The sequence below is a fragment of the Hibiscus syriacus genome, unplaced genomic scaffold (genome assembly GCF_006381635.1).
Source record: "Hibiscus syriacus cultivar Baekdansim isolate YM2019G1 unplaced genomic scaffold, ASM638163v2 tig00110860_pilon, whole genome shotgun sequence".
Taxonomy (NCBI): domain Eukaryota; kingdom Viridiplantae; phylum Streptophyta; class Magnoliopsida; order Malvales; family Malvaceae; genus Hibiscus; species Hibiscus syriacus.
In genome coordinates, this window is record NW_024062891.1 from 347909 (window position 1) to 374901 (window position 26993).

A 26993-nucleotide genomic window follows, 5' to 3' on the forward strand; every position below is an offset into this window, starting at 1 on the left:
TCCAATAATGGTAATATACCACTTTCTCATTTTAGTTGAAGTACATATTTAAGGTCTTTTACTGTTTTCTTTGCTTTCAAATGATTTGTATATAGTATTTTTTTCATTATTTTTTCCCCTTTGTTACAATATTTTCAAGAATCATTTGAGATTTGGTTTTCAACAAATAGAATTTAGAACTGTACTTATTAGGAATCCGGAGTTTTCATGCGGAACTTGTCTATTGTTTTCTTCGACAATGAACAAAGAGTAAGGACGTGCAACTTGTGCCATATTAGAGTGGAGCCCTTGGGGTGTCTAAACTAATGTCTGTTTAGATAATACATTTTATATATGTGTAATCGTGCGACTTTAACGCCTTTTAATGCATGTTATTACATGTTTATAGGCTTTAGTTTCGATGGCATCCTTTAATGCATTTTTATAATGCATTCATGGTCTTTATGATGCGTTTTATAATGGTTACTTCATTTATGAAAAGTTAAGGTTATCAGTAGAATTGAATAGTAGAAAATTAATAAATTCAGAGATTGTCAAAGTATTGAGTTTGCTATTACTGTTGTACGAGCTGATTAAAAGATTAATATATTTCCAAGGTGTTAGATTCTTAATATGTGTTTCTTAAATCTTTTTTAGAATCCATCGTCGTGATCAAGTAATGTGTGTACAGCCAAGTAATAACCTTTCCCTCTTGCATTCTGTTCTATATTTTTGGTATCAGTGTTCTTGTTCTTTCCTCTGCTAACAACAGGAAGCTTCTTTTTGCAGTGACAAGTCATAGTTTGTTTTATCTTTTTGTGAAGGCTTCTAATACACATGCCATAAAGATGTATTAAAAGGTATTAGTTGCAAACCATCCATTTTGGACATTTTATATTATTCTTGTTTTCCCTTCATATCGGACCACATGGGCTGCAATTCAGATATATCTTCTTACTGTTACTAAGCTTTTTCCCCTCTGTTTTTCAAACACAATTTTTCTTTGTCATTGAAAGTCCAAATTTCAGCATGTAACCATCCTCATTCTGAAGTCTTAGGCTTTAGCCTGTATAAGTATGTGTGTACGCATGCATGCAGATGCATACATAAAACTATTCCATGTGTTTGTAAATCATCTCTAGTTCTTATATTTTAGCAAAACTCAACTAGGGTGAATTCACAGTACAACTACATATGATTGTACCAGTATTAATGGTTTTGTTATCGTGGTTTAGGTTCCCTGTAACATTTTATGTAATCAAAATTGGATACCAAATATATTTTCTTAATTCATATGTTAAATTATGTAATGAAATTTTTTAATAGTTATATTTTAATTTAATTATTTAATAACTATTTATTCATCTCTATTTTAAAAAAATAGATACCAAATATATTTTCACTATTTTTATTTCTAAATTCAAGTTTTTTTAAATAATTTAATTTTATTACCCAAAGAGCCAGAGTTCTGCTACAAAATCAATCCCATCCAAGGAACAAAAGGAAAACCTACTTACAACAAAAATGGTCAATCTATACCCCAATGATTACAAAAATTAATATTAACACTATCTAATCTATTTATATTCCTTCCTCTTAATTGAATACTTACAATCTCCTTAATGGAATTCAGGATCTCATCAACATTTCTTGAACTTCCTCGAAACAATCTTCAATTTCTTTCCTCCCACAGGCAATAAATAAGTGCACACCAAGCAAGTTTCAAGATAGTAGTTAAGAGAGACTTACCTTTCCAAGCACCACAAACCCAAGCTAACATGTTAACCCATGACAAAGGTGGTCTGCTCAAGCCGGTGAGATTCAGAATAGCCTTCCATAAGGAAACAACCAAAGAGCATTCAACGAATAGATGGTCCCTAGTTTCTAGAACTTCATTGCAGATTACGCATAATCCATTAGTAACGATTCCCATACGTTGAAGCCTCTCCCGAGTTGGGAGTCTATCCAAAAGTGCCATCCAAGAAATCATGCTAAGTTTAGGAATGTGGAGGGGAAACCATATCAATTTGTGCCAAGGAACTTTGTCTCCCTTTACCCGTAACTCTTCCCAAATTTCTTTTATCTTCTTTGTTCATGAAGATAAAACTGGAAGAGCCACTGCCCTTAGTTTAAATAGTCTCCTGATGCACCAGCTTGAATTTGTTCCTTCTTCCATGAGCCAAAAGTTATTATCCTTAATCACATAACTTTTGATCCAAGCAACCCACAAAGAACCCTCTCCCGCAAGGATGTTTCTAATGAGCTGCATCATACACACTTTATTCCATGATTTAATATCCTTTAATCCGAGCCCTCCTTTAGATTTCGGTTGGCAAATCTTCTCCCGGCTAACTCTAGCTCCAGTGGCGGCCTTATCAGTACATTTCCAGAAAAATAGAGAGCAAAATTGCTCAATCCTGTTAATAATAGACTGTGGCAGAATTAACTGCCTGCACCAGTAGTTAGCAACACTGAACAGGACAGCTCTGACAAGTTCAAGTCTGCCTAAATTCAATTTTTCATTTATATTAACGAAACATGTTTTATGATTTTTAGAAAAACTAAAAAATAAAAATTATTTTCTAAAAATAAAAATAAAAAACAAAAAAAAATTCTAAAACCAAGCCACCTAATATTTTCTTATTCTGTTTTCATTCATTTTGATCAATTAAATGAATTCTTTAATTCAAACCTATCTAGTCATCATCATGAAGAAGTTATGTGATTAGTGAGTTTATAGAAACGAGTACTAGGCTATTATTCTAGAGAAGAAGATGGGTTAAGTTAGTGGATTTTGATGTCCAACTAGCCATTTCCTTCTTCTTTTTTTCCATTTTTTTGGTCCACGTACACTGCACTTTACATTTTCATTTCATATTTTGTTTTATATAAGAGGAAAGCATTACCTATAGATGTTGAAAAGAAGTCAATCTTCCCCCTAACACGGCCTGCTTACACCTGATGAATTGGAGTATGATTAGATCCGCCATCTACGGAATTTCTCCCGACTATTGTTGATGTTGATGCTTCAGAAACTTGTTCATGCATATTCTTGCAACTCTTCCGATCCCGTTATTGCTTTACTTTTTCCACAACTCATAACTCTGTTTAAAATATTAATTCTTGTTGCATACAAATTCTGGAGCTTTTATATATTCATGTTGTGTTTCTGTTACTTATCTTTAATATGCTTTATATTTACAGATTTTTCATGATTAAAACCGCCTGCTGATCTGTTATATACCCTGCATTGCATGTTAAAAAAAGTTTAGATTAGATTCTGAGAGCTCCCCTTTAAGTTAGCATATCAACAGCTGCAACTGTGATTATATCTATTCTTAGAGTTCCCTTTAAACGCCAATTTGAAGATTAGGTTATCCAACGTGTGGAGTCTCACAGTATGGTGGGGTTACATGCGCACAGGCACCACCATGAAAGCATTCAACACTATTTTCATGAGCCCCAAAAAGTCCAATGCATATCCATCGAGTGCATCGATATAGCTTTCGAAGCAGAAAAGTTGTTTGGTTGTTCTAGTAAAGATTGGTATCGTTGGCAAAACATAAAAAAAAGTTGACAGGACCAAAAGTTATATAGGCTGACCTATTGATTATCCAAATAACGTAGTTTTTTTTTCTCTATGTGTGTGTGTGGTCTAAATAAGGGCAACGATGGAGTTTGGTCCCAGGAATAACATGGGCATTAGTTTTAATGTTGTGTGGGACGAGATGGGTCCGGGGCTTCATCTGCATGTTGGCCGCTTGGACAGCAAAGGAACATGCAAGATCAGGGTGCTCACTTGCCCTCGTCTGATTCAAAAAAAGAATTAAAACAAACTGAAGTGGTCACCGAAGCCAGCTATATCACATTGCTTTGATGATTACTGAAATGGGCTTTCTTCCAAACCAGGGTTCAACTTACACTTCTTTCTGCTTCTTTTTTTCTGTGGATTCTTTGCTTTCGTGCCATCCATTCTTTGGTAAATGAAAATCCTGCCCGGCATGGGCATGCACGAATCATTTCAACTTCAACCCTTCTCTTTTTCCATGACCCCAGAAAATGCCAAACAGTGAAATAAATACATGAAACCCGTCAGAGGATGTGGATGCCTTCCATTTGAGAGCTTACCCCATTGTCAATTCAACCTTCTCTTCTCCGTACAAATTATTTGATTCTGCTGTGGGGTTTGCAATCTCCCTTTGATTATTAATTTCCTGTGGTCCTGCTTTAACTCTCAGCCCCACAAGTTTATTATTATTATTTTCATCTTAGTATTAGAAAATGCGGCCCAATCTGATACTAGTCTACATCCAAAATGCCTCTTGTATAACGCACCAAAGATAAAGGTAAAATAGTTACTTATCTTCTTTAACACCTTAATCCACTAAGATTTTAACTTTTCCTCTCCTAAGTGACACCATAATTTACATTAATTTTGTTATGCCTCGAGAGACATAATTCCGGAAGTTACCAATCTCTGTCAAGTAGAATGTATTGAAAATGACTAATATCCCATTAGTCTACATGGCCGTGGTTGGGTTTTCGGAGGCCCTGTACAAATTCTTATAAAGGGTATTTTTTAGATATATTCGATTTCGGGATAATAATAGTGGCATTTTTTTTGACAAACGCCGCGATAGATTCATTTATAATGCTTTTATAAATAAAGCCACAATAATAGTAACGTTTTTTTTAAAAACGTCATAATCGGTCCATCTAGTGGCGTTTATTGGAAAAACGCCATTATATATATACTTTTTGGGGCTCATTTTTTAGGGGCCCTGCGCAATCGCGCAGTTTGCGCCGCCTCAGCCACGGCCCTGTTAGTCTATTATATTACATAGACAAAATCTCTTATAGATTCACCCAAATGAAATCCAAAGTCTGACTTTTAAATATGCCTAGTTTATCAGTCTACTAATATCCATGATAATTTTATGGTCGACACATATATTAAAGATCACTATAAATACCCCTCAACATGATTGGAATAGGGACTTGCACCTGTAGCAACCACCTTTCTCCTTCTCCTTCTACTCCTCTTCATGGTTGTCCCTCTATAATACAAAAACACTTATTAACTTTATTTCCTCACTAATCACGACTCTTCATTCAAATGAGAAGAAATAAATTGTCAATAATAACATAAACAAGCTAATTCTCGTCGATAAATTTCATGCCAATAGAATGGAGTTTACAATCATTTTATGCTTTATGGTTGCTCAGATTCGGAAATCAACCGAATTAAGTGATAGCTCTAAGCATTGATACAGTGAACACAACTGAGTGACAAGTCTACACATAAGAGCTGGAGACAAAGTAAATGTAGTACCATTAACTTGTATGGATTGAGATGATTGTTAGCAATAAGTGAAAGGTGGAAGGGGGGATTTACTAATTCCAATTCGAAACATCAAAGACTTTTTGGATGTTAGAAAGGAGCACCAAACCTTATCGTTTGTTTCAAATCTGATGCTGTCTGCCATCTTTGGTATACTTTAGGAGCGAGGCATTTTGTAAAAAAACAAAAGCTCAAAGGAAGTGAAACACTTTATTTGTGGTTCAACTACATGTACCCACAAACACGTTGATAACTTGCATAATTTATTAACAACATATATACATCACAAACACAATTGCTTGAATCCAAGACTTTAAGAAGAATAACTCAAACCATTTAGTATTATACCAATAACTTATATTAATCGTTTTCTCAAAAAAAAAAACTTTATTATAATCATCGATATTGTTGGTCAAGTAAATTATTCATTTCTTTGGATTTTGCAATTCATAAAATTCTTCATTTTCGGTATTGCCATTTCATTTATCACCGACTTTATTAGTTGATTTAATTAATTAATAATTTGACAAACCAGATATTTTGTTTAATAATTCGACAAACAAAGGATCTTATCGAAGGCAGTGAGTCGTTGCTTTTTATCATTGTCTATTTATCTGTCGCCCTCGAAATTATCATATTATTTAGTTATATATAATTTTTTTACAGCATGGTTTACACATAAATGGATTTTTGCTGAAGAAATAATGGTGATCAATCAACCTTCAAAAAAGAGGAATTTCATGATCAGCGTACTTTCTCAAACAGAACTTTAGCAATGTGAAATGTGATGGTCTCTAAGTCACAGTATGCAGCATAGTAAAAACTCCGCGCCACCGTAAGAAATGTTTGCTTGAACTCCGAGGAGGCGTCATCATCGGCAGAGGAATTTTGCAGTACTAACTGGACCAGCTCTTGCATGTCAGAATCTATTTTCTCGGTCATCCCGTGCTCTGTTTCGTTACTGTAGCAGTCATTGTCATGCACCTGAAACAATGGACACAGGGTTTTGTTAGCATTGAAAGCTGTTTGCACCAATTACAATTGGAAGGCAGAAATTGGACAGATAAAAATGAAATGAAAGATGGTAAACGAAAGCAGCCAAAAAAGGAACATGGACAAATGTGATGTTGGTTTCACGCGACTGACCTTTAGCTTTTGGTAATGATAAAGCTGATGGCAAATTGTATTCGTGAGGTTCGAGAGTCGGGCGTATTGAGGATGGGACATAAGTTCCTCTAAAGACCAACGGCCAGAGCTAAGGTTTATGGTCTGAACCACCAACTCCGCAACTCCTCGGTGCCTATCACCATCCTCCACCCACATCAGCATCCACTTTTCCCACTGTTCAAGAAAGGTACATAAATTTATAACGCGAAGATGCTTTTTTGTGGGTGAAAGTTACTGTGGCAATCCCGTTTCTCAAAAGCGAAAATTCATGATTACTTACAGCACGGCGAATACTGCAGCTAATGTCGCGACCATGAGCCACAAGTGCGTCCAATGATAAGTGATTCAGGGTTCGAAGCAAGGTGTCTATCATCTTATGTATTGTACTGTTTGAGTCCAACTTCCTGCAACAAAAATCACGTGTAAACTTCACTTTATTTTGTCAGCCCTTTCTACCACTCCAACGCACTGGCCCCTACATTGATGGATTTCGTTAAAAGTACAGTGATCTTTTCATTGGACCAGTGTTTTCAGTACAGATTTTACTTTGTACAGTGTACCCCCAAAGAATAAATTATTATCGACCCTATTAAGGGAATCAAATGAATGTGATAATTTAATTACCTTCCATTAACGTGGCTAAATCGTGCATCAACCACGGTTCTAAAGACTTGGACGAATGAATTCCTAAGGTCCTTGTCGAAAGAAGAAGCGATGGTGTCGACCAAGAAAGCGGTCTTAGCCCAGGCGAGGCGCTCTTGGGACCTTTCCGGCTCAAATATTGTGGCAGCCGCCATGAAATAAGTGAAGAGAAGAGATCTTTGAGTCGCACCAAACTCAGCGAGGCCTGTTTCTGAATACCATCTGTTCAACTCACACACACACCATAACTAATGAAGCACTTGCGAGTTAACTATAATTGAGGGACCAGGATTGGATATTTTTGCTTACTTTTGCATACCGTCCCATTCCATCCGATGTAAAGCTTGGCAATTACTGTAGTCCTGCTTTGCAAGCTCAAGATACACATTATTGTTCACATATCGCATCCTGAATGAAATCAATATCTAATCAACTTATTTTTCTCTTTCTTTTCGATGGCCTTGAATGATTGGACAGCCAACCAAAAAGTTGATACGTACCAATAGTATTCCGATTATTAAAAGTTATAAAATAATCTCTCAATTATAGGACGTTGTTTTGTTAAGTCGTTCGACTATTAAAAATTACAAAATGATTGCTCGACTATTCATATATTCTAAACTCGACTATTAAAAGTTATAAAAAGTTGAATTCTCCTATTACAGAATAATTTCCTATAGTCGGGATCATTTTATACTTTTTAATAGTTAAGGGATTCAACAAAGTAATATCCTATAATTGAGGGACCATTTGTGTATTTTATCCTATATATTTTTGTATGAATTACTATTAATTTAAACTTGAAGCATGCACACTCATAATGCCACTTCTGGGGATGATAATGTAATGGGATGGAGCAAATTCTTGGTTATTTAAAATTTAATATTATCATAATAAAATTTAATTTAATTTATATTTAGAATTAATGTTTTTTCATTTTGAATTTGATAAAAAATTTAATTAAAAATTTATTTTTACTCTCACCCAATTTAATTTAATATACTTTTTAATTTTCATATAATTCTTAAAAAAACTTAAAATTAACTAGACTTAATTATTCTTAAAAAACTGGATATGAAACTGAATTTTATAAAATAAATTATAATAGTGTCGGATTGATTAAATGAATCATGCCACGTTGAAAGACAAAACAAACAAGATATCTAAAACAAATATTGGAGTGGACCCTCACCCTAGAAGTTGGTCCGAGACAGATAACATTATGACAAAAGTTAAGCCTACAAATTAAATTATGACCAAAAGAAAACCTATCGGGTTTCCTCGACTTTTCAAAATGTCAAAGGCAAAGCTGACCTTACTTTTCCATTTTAATTTTTAAACTCTTTTTTACGAAGTTGATTAGACAAGTGAATATGAAAAATATATATTTTAATTGATCGACTAATTAAAGATGTTTATATTTAATAAAAAGATATAAAAAAAATCTTATTTGAAAAATAAAAGAATAAGTTATTTTTGAACATTTTTTATGAAAACGAATGTTTAACGTTTCATTATATAATTATTTTCAGTTCATCTATTAAAAAATTGTTATCGTTCATTTTTAAGTTCTTCAAATCATGTAATATTTTTTTACTTTGCTTTACATTACATAATGAACTTGGGGTGTTTTGAAATTATATTTTTAGATTTTTTTTGGGATAAAATCAGAACTTTTTGGACAAATTTTCCAAATTTAAAGTTTTTTTTTTATTTCGAAAAGAATAAGAATGAAAAAGCATAAATCAAAAGTGATGCGCCGAAAATAAACAAATTTCAGAATCGATATATTTAAGATTTAAAATTGTTTAACTTTTCAGAATAAATTAAATTTTAAAATCTTTCTTTTTCTTTTTTTATCTGTTTACCTAAAAATTGAAGATGAGTCATAGCTATGATGATAACAAAGACATGTAGTCGGGAGGGTCATAGCCTCAATTTGAATTGTTTAATTATACTTAAGTTAACGATAAGTTTAAAATTATTAGTTTTATTTCTCTCAAAATTTTACAGTTTAATTATTTTGTAAGACTATGTTACATTTAAAATTAATAAAATTAACTATTAACACTTAATTTTTTGATTTAATTATTTTTTTAATTTTAAAATTTATAAAATCAAACTCTAATTTTTGAATTTTCATAATTTAATCATTTTTAAAATTATTATTTTAAAATAAAATAATTTATCTCTTCGTAATTTAATCTTGATTCTATTTTGGATTATGATAACATGCAAGTATAATCATTATAACATATAAGAAATATAAAATAAGGAAGAGAGAAAAACACCTGTAAAGAGTCTTTCCAATCCATACGTCATCTTCGCCTCCATATTGTTCAATGTAAAACCTGGTTTCAACTCTAGGCAAGCTTGCATACCATGGAAGCTTCAATGCCAATCCAACCTAAATATCGTTGAACAAAACTAATCATGAATTATTCTTATACCGATACATATATATATTTCAATCCATCTTAATCGTGAACGTGGTTTGCTGTTAATTGATGATGATGACTCGTTCCAACTTTATGAAGTGGCAGAAAAAATGGGTTTTTTTCCACTTCTTTATTGAATAATATTTTTTTCCTTTTCAATTCCTTAAGATTTATCTTGATTAATTTAAATCAATTTATATCGTACACCTAATTTTAATGAATGAATATTTTCTTTTGAAAAGACGATATGACAATGATGTTAATTTTATGCTTGAGTGGACGGGTTACAATCCAAGGGTTTAATCAACATATACGTGTGGATTTTAATTTTGATCGTCCAATAAAAATAATTTAAGAAATTATTAAGTGATGTTAGTGGTTAAATAGAGTGTTATTCTTTAGATGTTCCGAATTCAAGTAATTACGTCTACATGTGTATGCATTGTCAATAACTAAAAAATTTTAACAATTTATCTTATAATCATTATAGACTTTTAAAAAAATTTAAAAATCATATTTAAAATATTGGATCAATGTGATATAATTTCTTTCTATTATCGCCAACCTACCTTAATTAACACTCACAAAGGTGGGATGAGCACGGAACCCGACCTAAATGAGTAAGATTTTTTTTTTAAATTAGGATAAGTTCGGGTTTAGAGTGAAAAATATCTGATCTGACCCAATCCAAAAAAATATAATTTTACCTTATATATTATTTTTAATTAAATCTCTATTTTATTGAATAAATATGATATTTTTTAATAAATATATTATTTCGGGTCGAGTTCATATTTTATCTCAAAAGGTTAGATTAGATTTGAGTTGAATGAAAAGTATATATTTTCCAGATCAAAGCAATTCGAATTGACCGAAAACTCGATCCAACTGACCTATACTCATACCGGGAGTGTATGAAAAAGAAAGAGGGGAAAAGTCCTACCAAACAATGAAAGTTAGTAGATAGAGAATAAATCAAATATAGACAAAGTAGGCTGTTTGGATTTGTGGCTTTTTATGGTATACCACAAAGAAATTTTTTCATTAAAGTTATGTTGTACATCAGTCTCAATATACGATTAATAAAAGACGCTATTAAAATTGTTATTATATTTTTAACAATTTCTATTAAAAATTACCTAAAACATTATTTTTTTAACCTAAAACATTAATGTTTTTAATATTTCCGGTAGAAAAAATAACGCTTTAAGTAGCGTTTTACCGAATATGTTAACAAATACGGTAAAGCACCCAATAATAACATTTTCGGTATAAATAATAATATTTCCGGTAACTTTTTATCGAAAATGTTAAAAAATAATGATATTTCCAATAACGTCTTTCATTAGTCATATATTAGGCATATTAGGTTGTCACATGTAAGATTTTTCCCAATTTTCCACCCTTTAATAAAACAAACAACTTTTGCCCTCCATTTATTTAGTAAATTTGAGTTGAGTGTCCACTGATCTAGGTTAAGTCAAGTTTGAATGCCACTACCATTTATTATTAAACTTCTGTTTCTATAGCTGAATTAATAGAAGATAATTACTTAGGGTAGGTGAAATGAAATCCAAAATAAACCTATTTAGTAAATTATACTAAATCATTTTAAAAACAAAACAAAAGAAATGGAATCCAAATCTTTAAATAAAGAAAGCCAAATATTGAGAAGAAGGGGGAAAAAAGGTTTGCAATTGCAAAAGCCTTGTGTTTCATATTGTTAATGATGTTTAGATTCAGAACAAGTGATCTGCCTAGTTGGAGTTGCTTGAAATAATTATATGTAGCGAAGTGAAAGAATAAAACGACAATATATATTACCTCACCGGGTAAGTCCTTGGTAATGATCCATTTATCTAGCAATTCATTAGCAGCTTGTTTTTGTTTTAAAAATGTGGAGGAAAAGCGCTTGGCATCCTCGAGAATCTTTTCTCCAGGGAACAGCACCTGGGAAGCCCTATACAGGTTGAAGATCCCTGTTATGGCTTGGTTTGACTGCCCCACAAAGCAGAAGAACTCCCCTCCTTTCTCAAAATGTCTGAACACATCTGTTTTCATGGCATAATTTAATGACATATTAACCCATTGAAGAGAATATAATAGAGACAGAAGCTTATATTGTACCTGCAGAAACCTCGTATCCATGTAATCTTAATAACCTAAACCCCATGGCCGTATCGTCGATGTCGTGAACCCGCGTGTTTCTCGCCCAGCAAATCCCATCATTAGTCCAGTATCTGAAATTTCAAGACACCAAAGATCAGGAGAAAGTTAATTGATCTTGGTGTTTTATGAGATACACGCCGGTGCTAACCAATACCGTTACCTATAAACATAATCTAGGCATTCTTTGATCTCTGTCCGGAAATATCTCGAAATCCCGAGGCGTTGCAAGCGGTCGACGATCCAGATATGTTCGAACATGTCGACGGGGTACACATTGGGGACTAGATAATCAAATTTAAATGTTACAAGTTCATTGGAAATCTCAAAACAATGACTAGTTTGGTTTAGTAACTTTACCTCCCCCGTTGAATCTTTGAACAGCATTCATTAAATATATGAGACAATTCTCATCTTTAGTTTGCATGAGTGCGATGGCAGTGGAGGATGGAGAGAACAAGAAGGACCCATCTTTGCACTGCAACTTCATAAGCTTTTCCCAGTCCAAGCCTCGCATCCCTTCTAGGCTATGGAGTAGTGTTGTGGGCACACTGTGCATTATCTCCTTTGGTATCCTATCCCACACGCATAATAATTAAGTTACATACATGAAAAATATCATTACTTTAAGGGCCCTACACCTTCAAATATATATATATATATATATATATATGTTAAAAAGATTAGGCTGCTTCTTTTAGTGAATAAAGTAACCTTGGGAATTTGAGTTTTCAAAAGAAAAAAAATACCTTGCGAGTTTCAGGTCTCTCTTGGCGTATATGTCTTTTAAGACAGGGTAGTCATAAGGTACTTCGATTTCTAAACGTCGAGCTATTTCGAGAAGCGAAGGAAAGGCCACTTCAAACCCTATCGGCATGTGCTCCTCGCTTTCGTTTTCGAGTTTACTTATGTTCTCTTTGAAAAACGACACCCCTGAAGCATGCATATATAAAATAACATATCTGTTAATCACCGGTTAATGTCTTTGTTTTTACAGCAAACAAAAATTTTGCAACACCTTTCTGCCATTTTTCCGGATGAATACCCCATGTTTTCAAGGCAATAACACAAGCTAAAGTGTTGATCAATCGGTCATGTGCCATGAATATTTGTCTGTCGCCCCATGATCCGTCGGGGAGCTGATTGTTGGCAATCCATTCGAGGCTCGATGGAAACTGAGGAGCGCCGCTGCCGTTGACATCTTCGACGAGAGCAACCCAGGCTGTGTCATAAGCCGAGCTTGTTATCTCGCCATCCTCCATGGAGTCCAATATGGATTTAATGGTTTCGACACGTTCCTTTACCCTATTCACTTCGAAAACCTTTTTTGCCGGACAAAACAAATCACATCACTGTATAAATATATATATGAATTTAAATAATAATAAAAAGAAACAAAACAGGTGTTTGGTTGTGGTTGAAATCATTCACCTTAAGAGCTTCCTCTTCATCGGTGTCATCATCCGCAATCTCCTTCCACTTTATCCCAGGCAGACCATTTTGTAACACGCTAGCATATTCTGCACATAAACAATATTACTGTTAAATTAATTACTATATTAAAGATTATAATACAAATGTTTAAATTGTAATCAAGTAAACACCGCACCTTGCGCGCGGGGTTTGGATATAGCTCTGCACAAGGGCAGTATATCAAAGTTACCTCCTTTGTCTTTACACCATAATGGCCAAATACCTGTAGTTAAATTAAAATAAAAATAATAATTGGTCTACTTTATATTTTTATAAACTTGAGTGATTGCTGATTTATGAGGTTTTAATTTTAAGCACATAAGGATAAAAAATAGGACAAATAATATGGACAGAATGTAGGTATGAAGTTAGAACTGCTGATTAAAATAATTGTGAAAAAGTTAGTTGGAACACAAATCTTTTAGCAGTAGTGAAAGCGACTAAGATGTCAAGTGAGAGGATAAAAAGAAGTTATGCTCAAGTAAAACTCATCTTCCAACGGTTAAGAAAATAATAATATAATAAGAAGAAGAAGAGAAACGTAATCAAGGGCTGTGTCCCTCCAGCAGGACCAAGTAGAATTTCAAAATTTTCCAGTTTTTTTAATCTTCTTTTTGATGACTGTTTTATCTCAAAAACCAGAAACAGAACAGATAAGAAAGAAAGATCCATATTGCAAAAAACCAAAATCGAAAAGAAAAAAAGGGAGAGATTAAGAAACAAAAGAAGGGTGGTTGAACTTGGAATTCTTTGTCTGAGTTTAAGCATGGTTCCGAAGAGAATGAAAAGGCTGTGATTATGTATGTACCTGCAAAGGGTAAGGGAGGATGATTGTTGGAGAAGGAAAGAGAAGAAGAAGAGGGAGAAGGGAGGGAGAGAAGGAAGTGGGAAAACATTTGGATGGAAAGGGGAGAGAGCGAGTGGTCAAGTATAAACTAAAACTGGCTCACAGTGGCAGAGTATATATTTAAAGAAGTGAAGAGAGAAAGAAGGGGAAGCAGACAAATGAATTCCCAAGAGATTCCCGCTAATGGGTGCATGGGATCATCCAAATCTATAGAATTGGGGGCACTGCTGTCCTGTCCTTTTCTTTTTCACTCCTATATTATTATCATTTATAAATCTATACAAGTTATGTTAGTAGATAATTGTTTCACGTAGCTCTTTTGATTTGTAATTTGTCAATTTTCTTTAAATAGTTTGATCTCTTCTTATGATTCGTTTGTCGATGCAATTAGATTTGTTCATATTTACTTTTTGTTCGAGTTTATTCGGTTAATTTTTTTAACATTTTCCTTATATAGTCATTGTGTGATCTTAAGAGACTAGTTTTCTTATGTTAATGATTATATAAAAATATTCTTATTATGTATTTGGTTTACAGTTATAATTATAAACCTTAATTATAATTTGAATATTTTTTATTTTTAATAAAATTAGCAGCTTATATAAAAAAAATTAAATTTTGTCTTCTTAATTTTCATACATAATTTTACCAAATTCTTTTGAAAGATATTCTACCAAATTTATTTTGGTATGTTGAGATTATTTCCAAAATCTATTTGATTGTTTGAGATTTTCCTTAACTTTTGAAACATTTTCTACCAAATTTATTTTGGTCTGTTGAGATTATTTCCAAAATCTATTTGATTGTTTGAGATTTTCCTTAATTATTATTTGAACAACTTGTGAAATGAGGTATGGGTACTGATTCATTTTTTAATAGGATAGAGTATGTTTATAATTTTTCTAAGCCATCACATACATATATCATGTAGATACAACTGTTAAGCCTATGATAATTTAAGAAAATAACTCTTTTTTTTAACCACTTAGGTCACTCAATAAGTTCAGTGATATATTTTAATTGTAAAGGAAGATTAGTTTATTGATGAGGTATACACAACTATTATCGCTCAGTAATACACATCTTTAATTAATAGTTTTGGAAGAAGAATCTTGAAATGCATAGAGTTTTATTCTTTGAATTGTCCCATTCCTGCATTTATCTTCCGCAGAGTATATTTGACTGCATTACAGCCACGTCGTTATCCCTTTGCATTGCTCTCTCTATATGTTTTTTGTTTTTGTTTTTACTAGTGAAGGCAGATGAGAGCTATGGTGAAACTCAAACATTGATCCCTATATATATATATATATATGATGATGATGATGATATGATTTAAAAGTAATTAATATATGGGAAAACTGGGCATGCATTGCAATCACTCCATCATAAAGAAATTGATTATGCTATGTAGGTATGTATAAACTAAGGTACCAATGGACCGATGGAAAACGAGTGTTGGGCATATAAATCTATAGAGAGAAACACACACACATACGCGAGAAAGATGAAAAACGCTGGGAATGGTTTTGGTTGGTGGAAAACACTAAAAAATCCAAACAAAACGTGGGAATGCATTAATTAGTGTGTGTCTCAAGTTCTCATGTGTTTGTTTCCATAATGGAATCTAATCATTTTCCTGATAATTTTGATGCTCTCTCCATCTCTTTAATTCAATAACAAATTCTCTAGCAATGGCAAAATTACATTATGATCCATTTGGAAATAAGATTTTGAAAAATTAAATTTAGATTTCATTTGTTAGGTAAATGACAAGGATATAAAGCATATATATATCATGGATAAATAGTTAAATTTTCAATATAAATATTTAAATAAAAATATAAAAAAATTGAATTTATCAAATAAAAGATAAACTAAGAGTTCCAAAATTGACGTAGATGGCGCTTGCTCAACCTCTTTCGATTCTCTCGTAGTTGGTGGTGATTGATTGCCATGCATTTAGGGTTCTTGTACCATCAGATGCTAGCATGGTCGAAGCGGCTCCTCTTACACACGGAGTCCGGATGGCTACTAATTTAATATCCTTGTTATTTTTATATTTTAACATCTTCATATATTTTTATTGCAGGCACATATTTTATTTATTTTCCATGTTTTTCTTTATGTCAAGTTTCAATCCATCAAGCATTTTACATTATTTATTATATTGATCAGATTTTTAACTTTAATGTATTTATTTAAAAATTTAATTATTGTAGTATCATGCATGAATAAACACTGATGGAACCACCCTTTTATTAGGGGTGTTTGACATCCTATTTTTTTTAAATGAAAATTATCTATAATTAAAAATAAAATTAATATTACTTTAAAAAGATATTTATATCACTTTAAAAACAATTAACAATTTTAAAATAAATTAACATCCATAATTTACTCTGTCCACTTAAAAAATCATAGTAAAACAACTTAACTTTTTTTTTAAAAAAAAAAATCTAATTTTATTCAAAATATGAAATATCCTAAATTACAATAAAGATTTACAATAATAATATTTAATTAAGTACATGATTAAGATAATTTTCTACAAACATTGAAACAAAACTAACAACTTAATACCACATACATAAGACCATATGAATGAAACATTTAATGCTGATTGGTCTTATGACCAACAAGCAATTCAATAAATTTGAATACAAATATCAAGAAAAGATAAATTGAAGAGCACAATGCTGGTAAAATAAAATAGTAACTGTAAAACCAAATCGTTAGCAATACTTGATAATTTAAAATAAATAAATGATTAAATAATCATATCGTAGTATTAATTATTGTCTTAAAAATGAATTCATCTCGATTTATGTAGTCGCTGCTATAAGCGATTGTCTCTCAATTAGCACTGTCTCTACACGAATTTGTACACTTAAAAACGAGGTGGAAAAATGATGATATTACTCTTCTCCTTCTCGTAAATAAAAAGAACCTCGTGAACAAAAAAGAACTGAGGAATGAAACATTTTTTTTTTGGGAAAATTGGAAACAGAAGAACAAGGCTCGCAAGAAAAGAGAATTTTTAGAGAGAACAAGTTGGCTTTTAATTTTCGGATGCCTTGAACTTCTAAACTTGTATAGTATTTATAGGCTTCTCTCATCAGCATAAAATCAGAAATTAGCTGTAATTATTCACCCGTAACAGTTGTGATTAAACCACAATAAATCAACAATTAATCAGCTGTAACAACTGCAGTCAAACCAGCTGAATCTACCCGGAAACTCTTCCAGATAGAACCACATCTCGAGTTGGCCGGACAGCAACAATGCGAGCGTGCAAGGGAGTTGTCTCACCACGTTCAACAAATGAAGGAAGGAGTGATCCTTTAAATACCCTTTCCAAGGGGTTTTGGATGACATGTTCTAACACCCTTGAGCATTACCAACACACAAGGGAAAAAATGTAAAGAACATGTGCGAAGGGAGGGTTATAAAGATACAAGCCTTCTCAAGTTTTTCATATGGCTTTATAGACATCTCTTCTTATATTTCTCACTGCCTCCTGTAACAAGTATTCCAACAAAGGTGATTTAACTCAATGAGAAACAAAATTCAGGCACCATTAGATAAATATTAACCCAATGAATGCACGCACTTAGAAACTCATGCCTCAACACAAGTAAACCTCAGCACTTCCATGTGCTTGGAGACAATTATAATCGATCAAGGAATTTTAACCATAAACCAAACTGAAAGGTTACTGAATAAGAAAACCCAATTTAAGTTGAGTATCTCCAAATATAGTTGCATTTTTTTGGGCTGAGTGCACTCTTTTCAGGATAATCGAGGATACATGCATCTTGAGCATAAATATCCCAAAATATTTTTAAAGAGTGTGTGTGTAATAAAAAAATAATTAAGCAGCAAGTGTAGTGACTGAAGTACAAATCAAAATTACAGTCTAGATTAAAGTACCTTCCCTTCTTCAGCTTGTTTGGCCACAACTTGAGAAACTTGAGAAGGCTTGTATCTTTATAACCCTCACTTCGCACATGTTTCTTTTCATTTTTCCCTTGTATGTTGGTAATGCTCGAGGGTGTTAGAGCATGCCAACGCTAATAAGAAAGGAGGGAAGAAATTGAGGGACGGAATAAGAACTTTCCGCTGTCGGGCTCTTCGGGTGGAGTTTTGTTTGGTTACACGTCTAAAGTTTATTCTGCTCTCACTTACCCGTATGGGTCGGTCCATCATTGCTTGTTTGAATTCACTATTTAAACCAAATTTGGGCTGAGCCTACAAAGTATTTATTAGTTATGATTTTGTGTATTGAATTACATAGATACACATATTATATGACGCTAAGGCCCAACACTAAATCAAACTCAGGAAGATATGATATCCAACTCCCCGTATCAGGTCCCTTTATTATAGGTATACTATCAATTTAGTCCCTTTATTATAGAGGCTAGTTTAAATTAGTCATCTGACTATTAAATAGATCGATTTAGCTCTTATACTAATAAAAAATAAATAAAATTATTTTTTTACAGATTTAACATTTAATATTTAAAGGTAACATTAATTATTTTTTAAACAAAAAATTTCATTTAAAGAATAGAAAAATACAAATTCTTATACACTTTAATTATGTTAATTATCGTAGCGAAGAATGGAAGATGATTAGTGATTAATGATAATTCTTGGCCTTTGAATTTGTTGTGAATAATAGAGGCAAAATCATTACCACCCTTGCATCATGCATGCCATCGCCATCTAACTCCGTAGGAGAGCATAATTTTCGGGTGTGTCGCTTATAAAATCCTCGCGCTGCTGATTATACGTCCGTGTATGTGGAAGTAGAACATAATCTGACGTAATAACAGGGGTTCAAAATTGCTTTTTCCAATATAAAAGAAGGGTTAATACTTTATATTATGGTGAAATTCTCAGTTTAATCCTTTTACTATTTTTTATATCTATTAATTTTTAATATTGTTATTAAGTTAACCCTGTGATGTTTTCAGTTAAAAAAATAGAAAGAACTAAAATATGAATTTTGTTAAAATACAGAGAATATTTTAGGTATTAAGCCAAAAAAACATATGGAAAGCTGAGCAGCTTTATTGACTGAAATAGTAGAAGATACGTCGGCTCTGGTTTTGTCCCAGAAACAATTGTTGCAACCAACGTTAAGCTTTGGGGATTGTCTCAGGAAAAGTGACTTAATATACAGTTAATATACGATGTTACCGGATACATTAAAAGATATTTAATAAATTTGATTTAGCGCTACCGGAAATGTTGACTAATAATAATATAGTAGGTCTAAGTCATGAAGAAATATTAAAAAATTATGCAACCGACAAACTTAACTTGTTGGTTCGTGTCGATCCAAATTAAAAATGTGTCGATCCAAAATGATATAACAGGTAAAACTATGACAAAACCGGTATTGAAATGATAAAACCGGTAAAGCGCTACCAGATACATTTAAAGTGTCGGTACTTTAATATAAGGATCGACACTTCGTGAATTTAAAAGAGAAGCAGTTTTAAATCTTATAAAGTGTCGATACTTTTAAAAAATGTATCGATCCAAAACGATATACCAGGTAAAAATATGATAAAATCGGTATCAAAATGATAAAACCGGTAAAACGTTACTGGATATATTGAAAGTGTCGATACTTTATATAAGGATCGACACTTTGTGAATTTAAAAGAGAAGCAGTTTTAGCACCTATAATGTGTCGATACTTTAAAAATATATATCGATCCACAACGATATAACAGGTAAAAATATGATAAAACCGGTATCAAAATGATAAAACCGGTAAAACGATACCGGATATATTGAAAGTGTCGATACTTTCGTAAGTACGTGTAATAAATTATCGACACTTTCAAAGAAATAGGTAATTATCATTTCGAAAGTATCGACACCTGACATAAAAGTATCGACACTTTTGTATTTGTATCGATTAAATATAAATAACATATCTGATGAAAATATAAAGGCCATATCTAAATATCCTCTGAAAATCGATAGAACGGACGAGTTTTTGAAATCGAAGCATAATTGTTGCTGCATTTCAGAAGGCGTTTCTAAAGCGATGTTTGTTTGTTTGTTGATGCAATCGAATCGAAAAGTATGTTGTCGAAACCCTAATTTTTTATTATTACAGTAATCGAAAAGTATGTTAGTAAAATTGCACCTCATTAGTTTGATAATTGAAATTATTTATGTATGTCCTCAGAAAAAGGCGGAAACATACGAGAGTATTTGGAAAATTTGTTGAAGTCCTCTAATGTTCCGGACTTCGTTAGAAATAACCCTTTTTCATCGGATTAATTTTGTTTGTCGGTACATTATTTGAACATTCTTGTGTATGTATATTTTGGTGTGATTATATTGTGTATATATTTTCATTAATTATTCCATATTTGCTTCTCTGTATACATATACATTTGAGGATTGTTGAAATATCAATACTAGTTATTAATGTATTTTACATCTGCTTGCAAATGTATCGAAACACATTACTGCATCATTGTTTTCCATGATATCCACAACAAAGTTTTCACACTTTTTAATATTGTGTCGGTACTTTATGTTCAGAATGGAAGAAAAACGTGTCGATACCTTTTCAAAAAGTGTCGATTGAAAAAACATCAGAACCATAATTATAATGTAATAGATAATTTTGTAATATAATCAGTATAAATACCGGTTTTATGAGCGAATAGGTCTACAACCTATATCGACACTTTTTAATATTGTGTCGGTACTTTATGTTCAGAATGGAAGAAAAATATGTCGATACCTTGTCAAAAAGTGTCGACATTTACACATCGGAACCCAGAATTATAATGTACTAGATAAGTTTGTAATATAACTGGTATATGTATACCGGTTTTATTAGCGAATAGGTCTACAACCTATGTCGATACTTTTTAATATTGTGTCGGTACTTTATGTCCAGAATGGAAGAAAAATATGTCGATACCTTGTCAAAAAGTGTCGACATTTACACATCGGAACCCAGAATTATAATGTAATAGATAATTTTGTAATATAACCGGTATAAATATACCGGTTTTATGAGCGAATAGCTCTACAACCTATATCGACACTTTTTAATATTGTGTCGGTACTTTATGTCCAGAATGGAAGAAAAATGTGTCGATACTCTGTCAAAAAGTATCGACATTTACACATTGGAACCCAAAATTATAATGTAATAGATAATTTTGTAATATAACCGGTATAAATATACCGATTTTATGAGCGAATAGGTCTACAACCTATATCAACACTTTTTAATTTTGTGTCGGTACTTTATGTCCAGAATTATAATGTACTATATAAGTTTGTAATATAACCGGTATAGGTATACCGGTTTTATTAGCGAATAGGTCTACAACCTATGTCGACACTTTTTAATATTGTGTCGGTACTTTATGTCCAGAATGGAAGAAAAATGTGTCGATACCTTGTCAAAAAGTGTCGACATTTACACATCGGAACCTAGAATTATAATGTAATAGATAATTTTGTAATATAACCGATATAAATATACCGGTTTTATGAGCGAATAGGTCTACAACCTATATCGACATTTTTTAATATTGTGTCGCTAATTTTAAGTAACACGGTTTTTCTTCCTTCATTCAAAATATTTATATGTACATGTTTCTTATACACAATAAGAGTCATGTTGATACTTACGATATATGGAGATCGTTGTCATTTCATTCCGTCTTCGAAAAAATCAGTTGATGTAGGATGTGTGCTTGTACTCAAACTGAGCTTGACTTTAGGACATGTTAGTTTGTTATGTCCCTCACCGTTGCAGTACCCACATCGCCTAATTTTCTTCTCGACCTTGTTCTTCGGCACTTCTTTTCGCTTGCGTTGTTTTCGTTGAGGGTCACGAACGTCGTTTACTACAATGCTCTGGTTGACTGAATCATTCAAACCAAACGAGTTTTCTAATTCTTCTATTAGTTTTTTCATCTCATCTCTTGCGGTTTTGAAAGACTCGTCTGTCTTTGATGCAATGTAGCATAACCTACTTGACGTTGAACGTAGAGCAGCGAACCTTGCCATTTGCATCACTTCTGGAGACACATTCAAATCAACATAACTGGGTGCAGAAGCCTTCGCATCATTAGTCCACCTACTTTGAATCAAAGTCTCGGGCAAATATGTGTAGTCCAAGTGCTTCAAAATGTGAAGTTGATGGCGACACGGAAGTCCAACGGTCTCGAATTTTTTGGAGGAGCAAATTAGAGTTTTCGTACGAGAATCAAAACTAATTTCAAATTTCCTATTTTTTTCTGCGTACTTTGACAAAATATAATGTTGACATTCATCTGATAAGGACTTAATCTCTGCCTCAATCCGGTACAATGTCTCTCGTATAAGTTTATCTTGGAACACACGAAAAGATTCGCGGGTAAAAATCGCAGCGGCATGGCTTTCAAGGTCGACCAGTTTTGTGATCTGGAAGGGCTTCGTATGGGAACTTAAGTAATCCGCTTTCAACTCGTTCATACGCATTCTACGAATTCCATCTTCAATTGCACGAACAACATCTAAATGTGTCTTCTTGTGTTTCAGTGCAATAGCTAGTGAAGCATTCATAGACTCGCACCTTTGTGTTAAGCGAATATTGGTAAAGAAATGACCGGTTAGATATGCTTGTGCCCATAAGTGTCGTGTATTTCCCTTCTCAATCACCCATGGATGCTTTTGGACGTTGAATTCTGAAACAACCGAACGCCATTGAATATCAAATTCCTTGGTTGTCTACCAGGAAGCCATGCATTTTGAGAATGCTGCTGTAAACTTTGGGTCACCAATGTTAGCTTGTGCATTGCAAGAAAGATGCCAAGAACATAATCTGTGCTTAGCATAAGGGATAACAGATTTGATAGCCCTCTGCATTGCCCTATCCCCATCGGTGACAACTAAAATAGGTGATTTATTCATCATGGCTTCTAAAAAATTCTGTAGCACCCACTCGAAAGATTGAGACGTCTCGTCAGCGATTATGGCAGTGGCAAACACAATTGTGTTATGGTGATGATTGACACCAACAATAGGCATAATTGGTCGACCATACAAATTATCTTTGTATGTTGTGTCGAATGCAATTACATCACCGAAGCATGTGTAATCCGATCTCGATGTAGAATCCGACCAAATAAGATTATACAATGCCCCCGATTCGTCTACCGAGTATGTCATAAAAAACCCGGGATCATCATGTTTCTTATAATCAAAGTAGGTAATAAGCGCATTCACATCCCCATCGACGATTTACTTTGCTTTACCTCTTTGAAGTGCATTGTAGAGGTCTTTATGTGTAAATCCAACATTATGATAGCCCCCTGTCTGCTGCGTTAAATAGTTCATTACTTGTGACGTGCCAACACGACCTCTTTCAATGTTGTTGCCTCATCGATATCAGCCTTACTTACAGCTCTATTAGAACGCATAAATGGTGTCATAGCAGGTGTGCACAATGCATGATTATGTTTCTGATCAGACTTACTTATAACCCACTGATCGTTTGTATTTGTTGCTGTAACTACAACTCTAGCCTTAAATCCTGTTCTTGTGACTGGCGTATGAGCACGTTGACGATCAACAGTATTGACTTTTGATACTCGAAACCCTTCTTTGGAACAACAAAATTCTTGTGTCTTCACATTCCCTTCCACGTCAAGCCGTGTTGTTCCCTTACGTGCACTAAACCCATGTTCCCGTGCGAATCCCTTGTAAAAGTACCAAGCTTGATCACGTGAACAGAAGAGTTGACCAACCAATCTGTCAGATTCATCAACATTATGTACTTCATGGCATTCCTCGGTCGGCTTAACATTGTCTACATCAGTATTATCCATGGCAAAAATTTTATTGTGCAAGTTCAGTGGTCCAGGAGTTGATGGAGATGTAAGCAAAGGTTCATTTTGAACATGTTTCAGTCGTGCTGCTTTCAATAGGATGTGGTATTGGTAGTGGTAGTTAAAGGGTGGGTACATATTAAATTCGCAGTACATATTTAGGTATGTACAATAACTACAAGTATCGACCCAAAAAGCATCAAAACCAATAATTATAATGTAATAGGTAAATTAACAATGTAACAAGTATCGATCCAAACGAGGTGCACACATAATATATTAGGCCAACATAAAGTATCGACACTTATTAAAAGTATCGATCCCGAAAATATCGAAACCAATAATTATAATGTATTAGGTAAATTTACAATGTAACCGATATAAATATACATGTTTTATGCTAAAATAGGTCAGAATATAGTATCGACACTTGTTAAAGTTGTGTCGATACTTACGGTCTAGAATGAATGCCAAAAAAGGTGTACCCTTAAAGTGTCGATACATTTATTAAAAAAGTATCGATCCCTAAAACAACCCATAAGTATAATGTTCAACGAAACCGGTATAATTATATCGGTTTTATGAGAGAATAGATCTAAATCATGTATCAACACTTTTTTAGTTTGTGTCGATATTTTTGTCCAGAATGAAATATTAAAACTAACGAGGTGCAAGCATAAAGTGTCGATATTTACGGTCTAGAATGAATGCCAAAAAGGTGTACCCTTAAAAAGTGTCGATACATTTATTAAAAAATATCGATCCCTAAAACATCGAAACCCATAAGTATAATGTAATAGGTAAATGGTCAATGAAACCGGTATAATTATACCGGTTTTATGAGAGAATATGTCTAAATCATGTATCGACACTTTTTTAGTTTGTGTCGATATTTTTGTCCAGAATGAAATATTAATGCCCAACGAGGTGCAAGCATAAAGTGTCGATACTTTTATAAAAAGTTTCGACACTTTATGAAATATCGAAACCGATAATTATAATGTAATAGGTAAATTTGCAATGTTACCGGTATAAATATAACGATTTACTTATAAAATAGATCAATATAAGTGCTACCTATTACATTATATAAACGCTACCTAATATGTTATTATATTTAATAATATTTCTCGTTAAATACTTATTTTATTATATAAGCGCTATCTATTACATTATATAAGCGTTACCTAATATGTTATTGTACTTGATAATATTTCCGGTTAAATAATATAACATAATCGGTCTAAATTTTAACCGATCACTTATTTAACCGGTCATACTTTATATTAACCGTTTTTTAAGTGTCGTACCGCAGAACTACCCTAAGCTTTGAGCTCTGAAACATATAAATAAACTCAACATTGTCTATCTGACGATGGAGGACAGTCAAATTTCTTCCTTGTGAACTCATTACTTCATGGGAGACAGCTGTCCTCCTCCATCCACTGCTGAAAACAACAGAATTGAACACTGTGAAGCTTGCGCTGCATCAAATGATTTCGCACTTCTTATAGAGCGTAATGCACAGTCCCAGGTCCGGGGTGAACAGAAAGCTAATAATTAATGTTTCAGCCATGGCAAAATCAGTCGTCGGCTTGCTATTTGTTTAAACATCCCAGTGAACAAACCGAGTCATTGATTGTGTTGGAATTCACAAGGTCCCCACTTCAAATTTCCCAAATCTCAAGAATGAAACAAACTTTGATACTGCTTTCCTTTCACTCTATTCTCGTTGGAAATCAGAGGGTTTAGAATCAGTCAAACGCACACACATGTACGTCCCGGATTTAACATGGAGAATGTTCATATCTTTTGCTTAAAAGTAGCAGCAGAACCAATAATTGCATCTTTTTCTTTTTGCCTTTTAAGACTACAACAGGAAAAAAAAATCCTTATTTATAGAGGCCAAACCCCAAGATTTTCTTTCATAAATAAACTACTACTTTTCGCCTTGATTTCTAGGTAGAGGATGTATTTTGCTAAGAGAACGGTGGTTTTCGTTTTGATGCTGGCTTTCTTCGGAGTCTCTTTCGGCGCGGTTCACAAAGTGGGCGACTCCACTGGCTGGACTAGTCTCGGAAATATTGATTACCTCAAATGGGCTTCCACCAAGACCTTCCATGTAGGCGACTCTCTTCGTAAGTACCTTTTTTTCTCTCCTATCTTTTGCTACCAATTAGCAAATCCACTAATGGGTTTACTTTAATGCAGTTTTCAAGTACAACCCACAATTCCACAACGTGATGCAAGTGACCTACAATGATTACCAGTCGTGCAACGCAACGTCGTCAATCGCCTCCTACACCTCCGGATCTGACTCAGTGACCCTCAAAAGGCCCGGCCACCTTTATTTTCTTTGCGGCGTCCCGGGACACTGCCAAGCCGGACAGAAAGTCGATGTGTTGGCTAAACCGTCGTCCAAAGGCCCAACCGCAAGTCCTAGCCCGTCTACATTGGGTTCGTCTCCAGCAAACTCACCTTCAGAAATGGTGAGTGCACCTGGCCCGGCTCAAAGCAGTGCCTTGTCTCTCCTCTCCTCCAGGGTTTCGAGTATCGTCACAGTTTGTATCGTCGGTTTGGCCTTCTACTTCTAAGCGGACAGTCCTTATGAGTTATATTTGTGTTTAAAGTAAAGACTACAGTGGAACGGCTTTATCATTTTAGGTCATATGGTATAAACGGCTTTGCTTGGTTTCCAGATGAAATTAATGTTTAATTTTTTAAAAATTAATATCCATATTAATATATGTGTCATGCATGAAAATTTAGTCCCCCAAATTAATGTTTAATATGCATTGTTTGCCCCGGACTTCGCTACTACTTTTGTAAAACCCTCCCCCAAGAGCCACCTATTTTTGAACTTGAACCATTTAGTCCCGTGAGTAGGGGAAAAAGCTACAATTAGCTTGGTCGGGTTATGATCTGAAACACCATTAGTCAAATTATGCAGATTATAAAAAAAGGGAGAAAAATAAACTCAGTCCATCTCTGAGTGATAGTCCCTAGCCGTTCCATACTATATAAAGTTAATCCCCCGACCCTTTTCTCATATAAACTTGAAACCAGTTAAG

General features: G+C 33.4%; 2 protein-coding genes across 2 annotated transcripts; one reads left to right on the forward strand and one right to left on the reverse strand.

Annotated features, from left to right (window-relative positions):
- Positions 1–5984: 5984 nt before the first annotated feature.
- On the reverse strand, positions 5985–14102 carry LOC120143650 ((-)-kolavenyl diphosphate synthase TPS28, chloroplastic-like). Its single transcript, XM_039157916.1, has 15 exons — positions 14015–14102; positions 13343–13429; positions 13165–13253; positions 12752–13055; positions 12483–12666; positions 12094–12308; positions 11897–12017; positions 11695–11807; positions 11392–11618; positions 9421–9536; positions 7439–7537; positions 7112–7351; positions 6768–6891; positions 6467–6661; positions 5985–6304 (listed from the first exon to the last, which is right to left on the reverse strand). The coding sequence occupies exons 1-15, from the start codon at positions 14100–14102 to the stop codon at positions 6065–6067; spliced, it is 2442 nt and encodes an 813-aa protein (XP_039013847.1). The 3' UTR covers positions 5985–6064.
- On the forward strand, positions 10381–26649 carry LOC120143651 (mavicyanin-like). Its single transcript, XM_039157917.1, has 3 exons — positions 10381–10396; positions 25912–26060; positions 26134–26649. Exons 2-3 carry the CDS (start codon positions 25928–25930, stop codon positions 26514–26516), a joined length of 516 nt encoding a protein of 171 aa, XP_039013848.1. The 5' UTR covers positions 10381–10396; positions 25912–25927; the 3' UTR covers positions 26517–26649.
- The last annotated feature ends 344 nt before the right edge of the window (positions 26650–26993 follow it).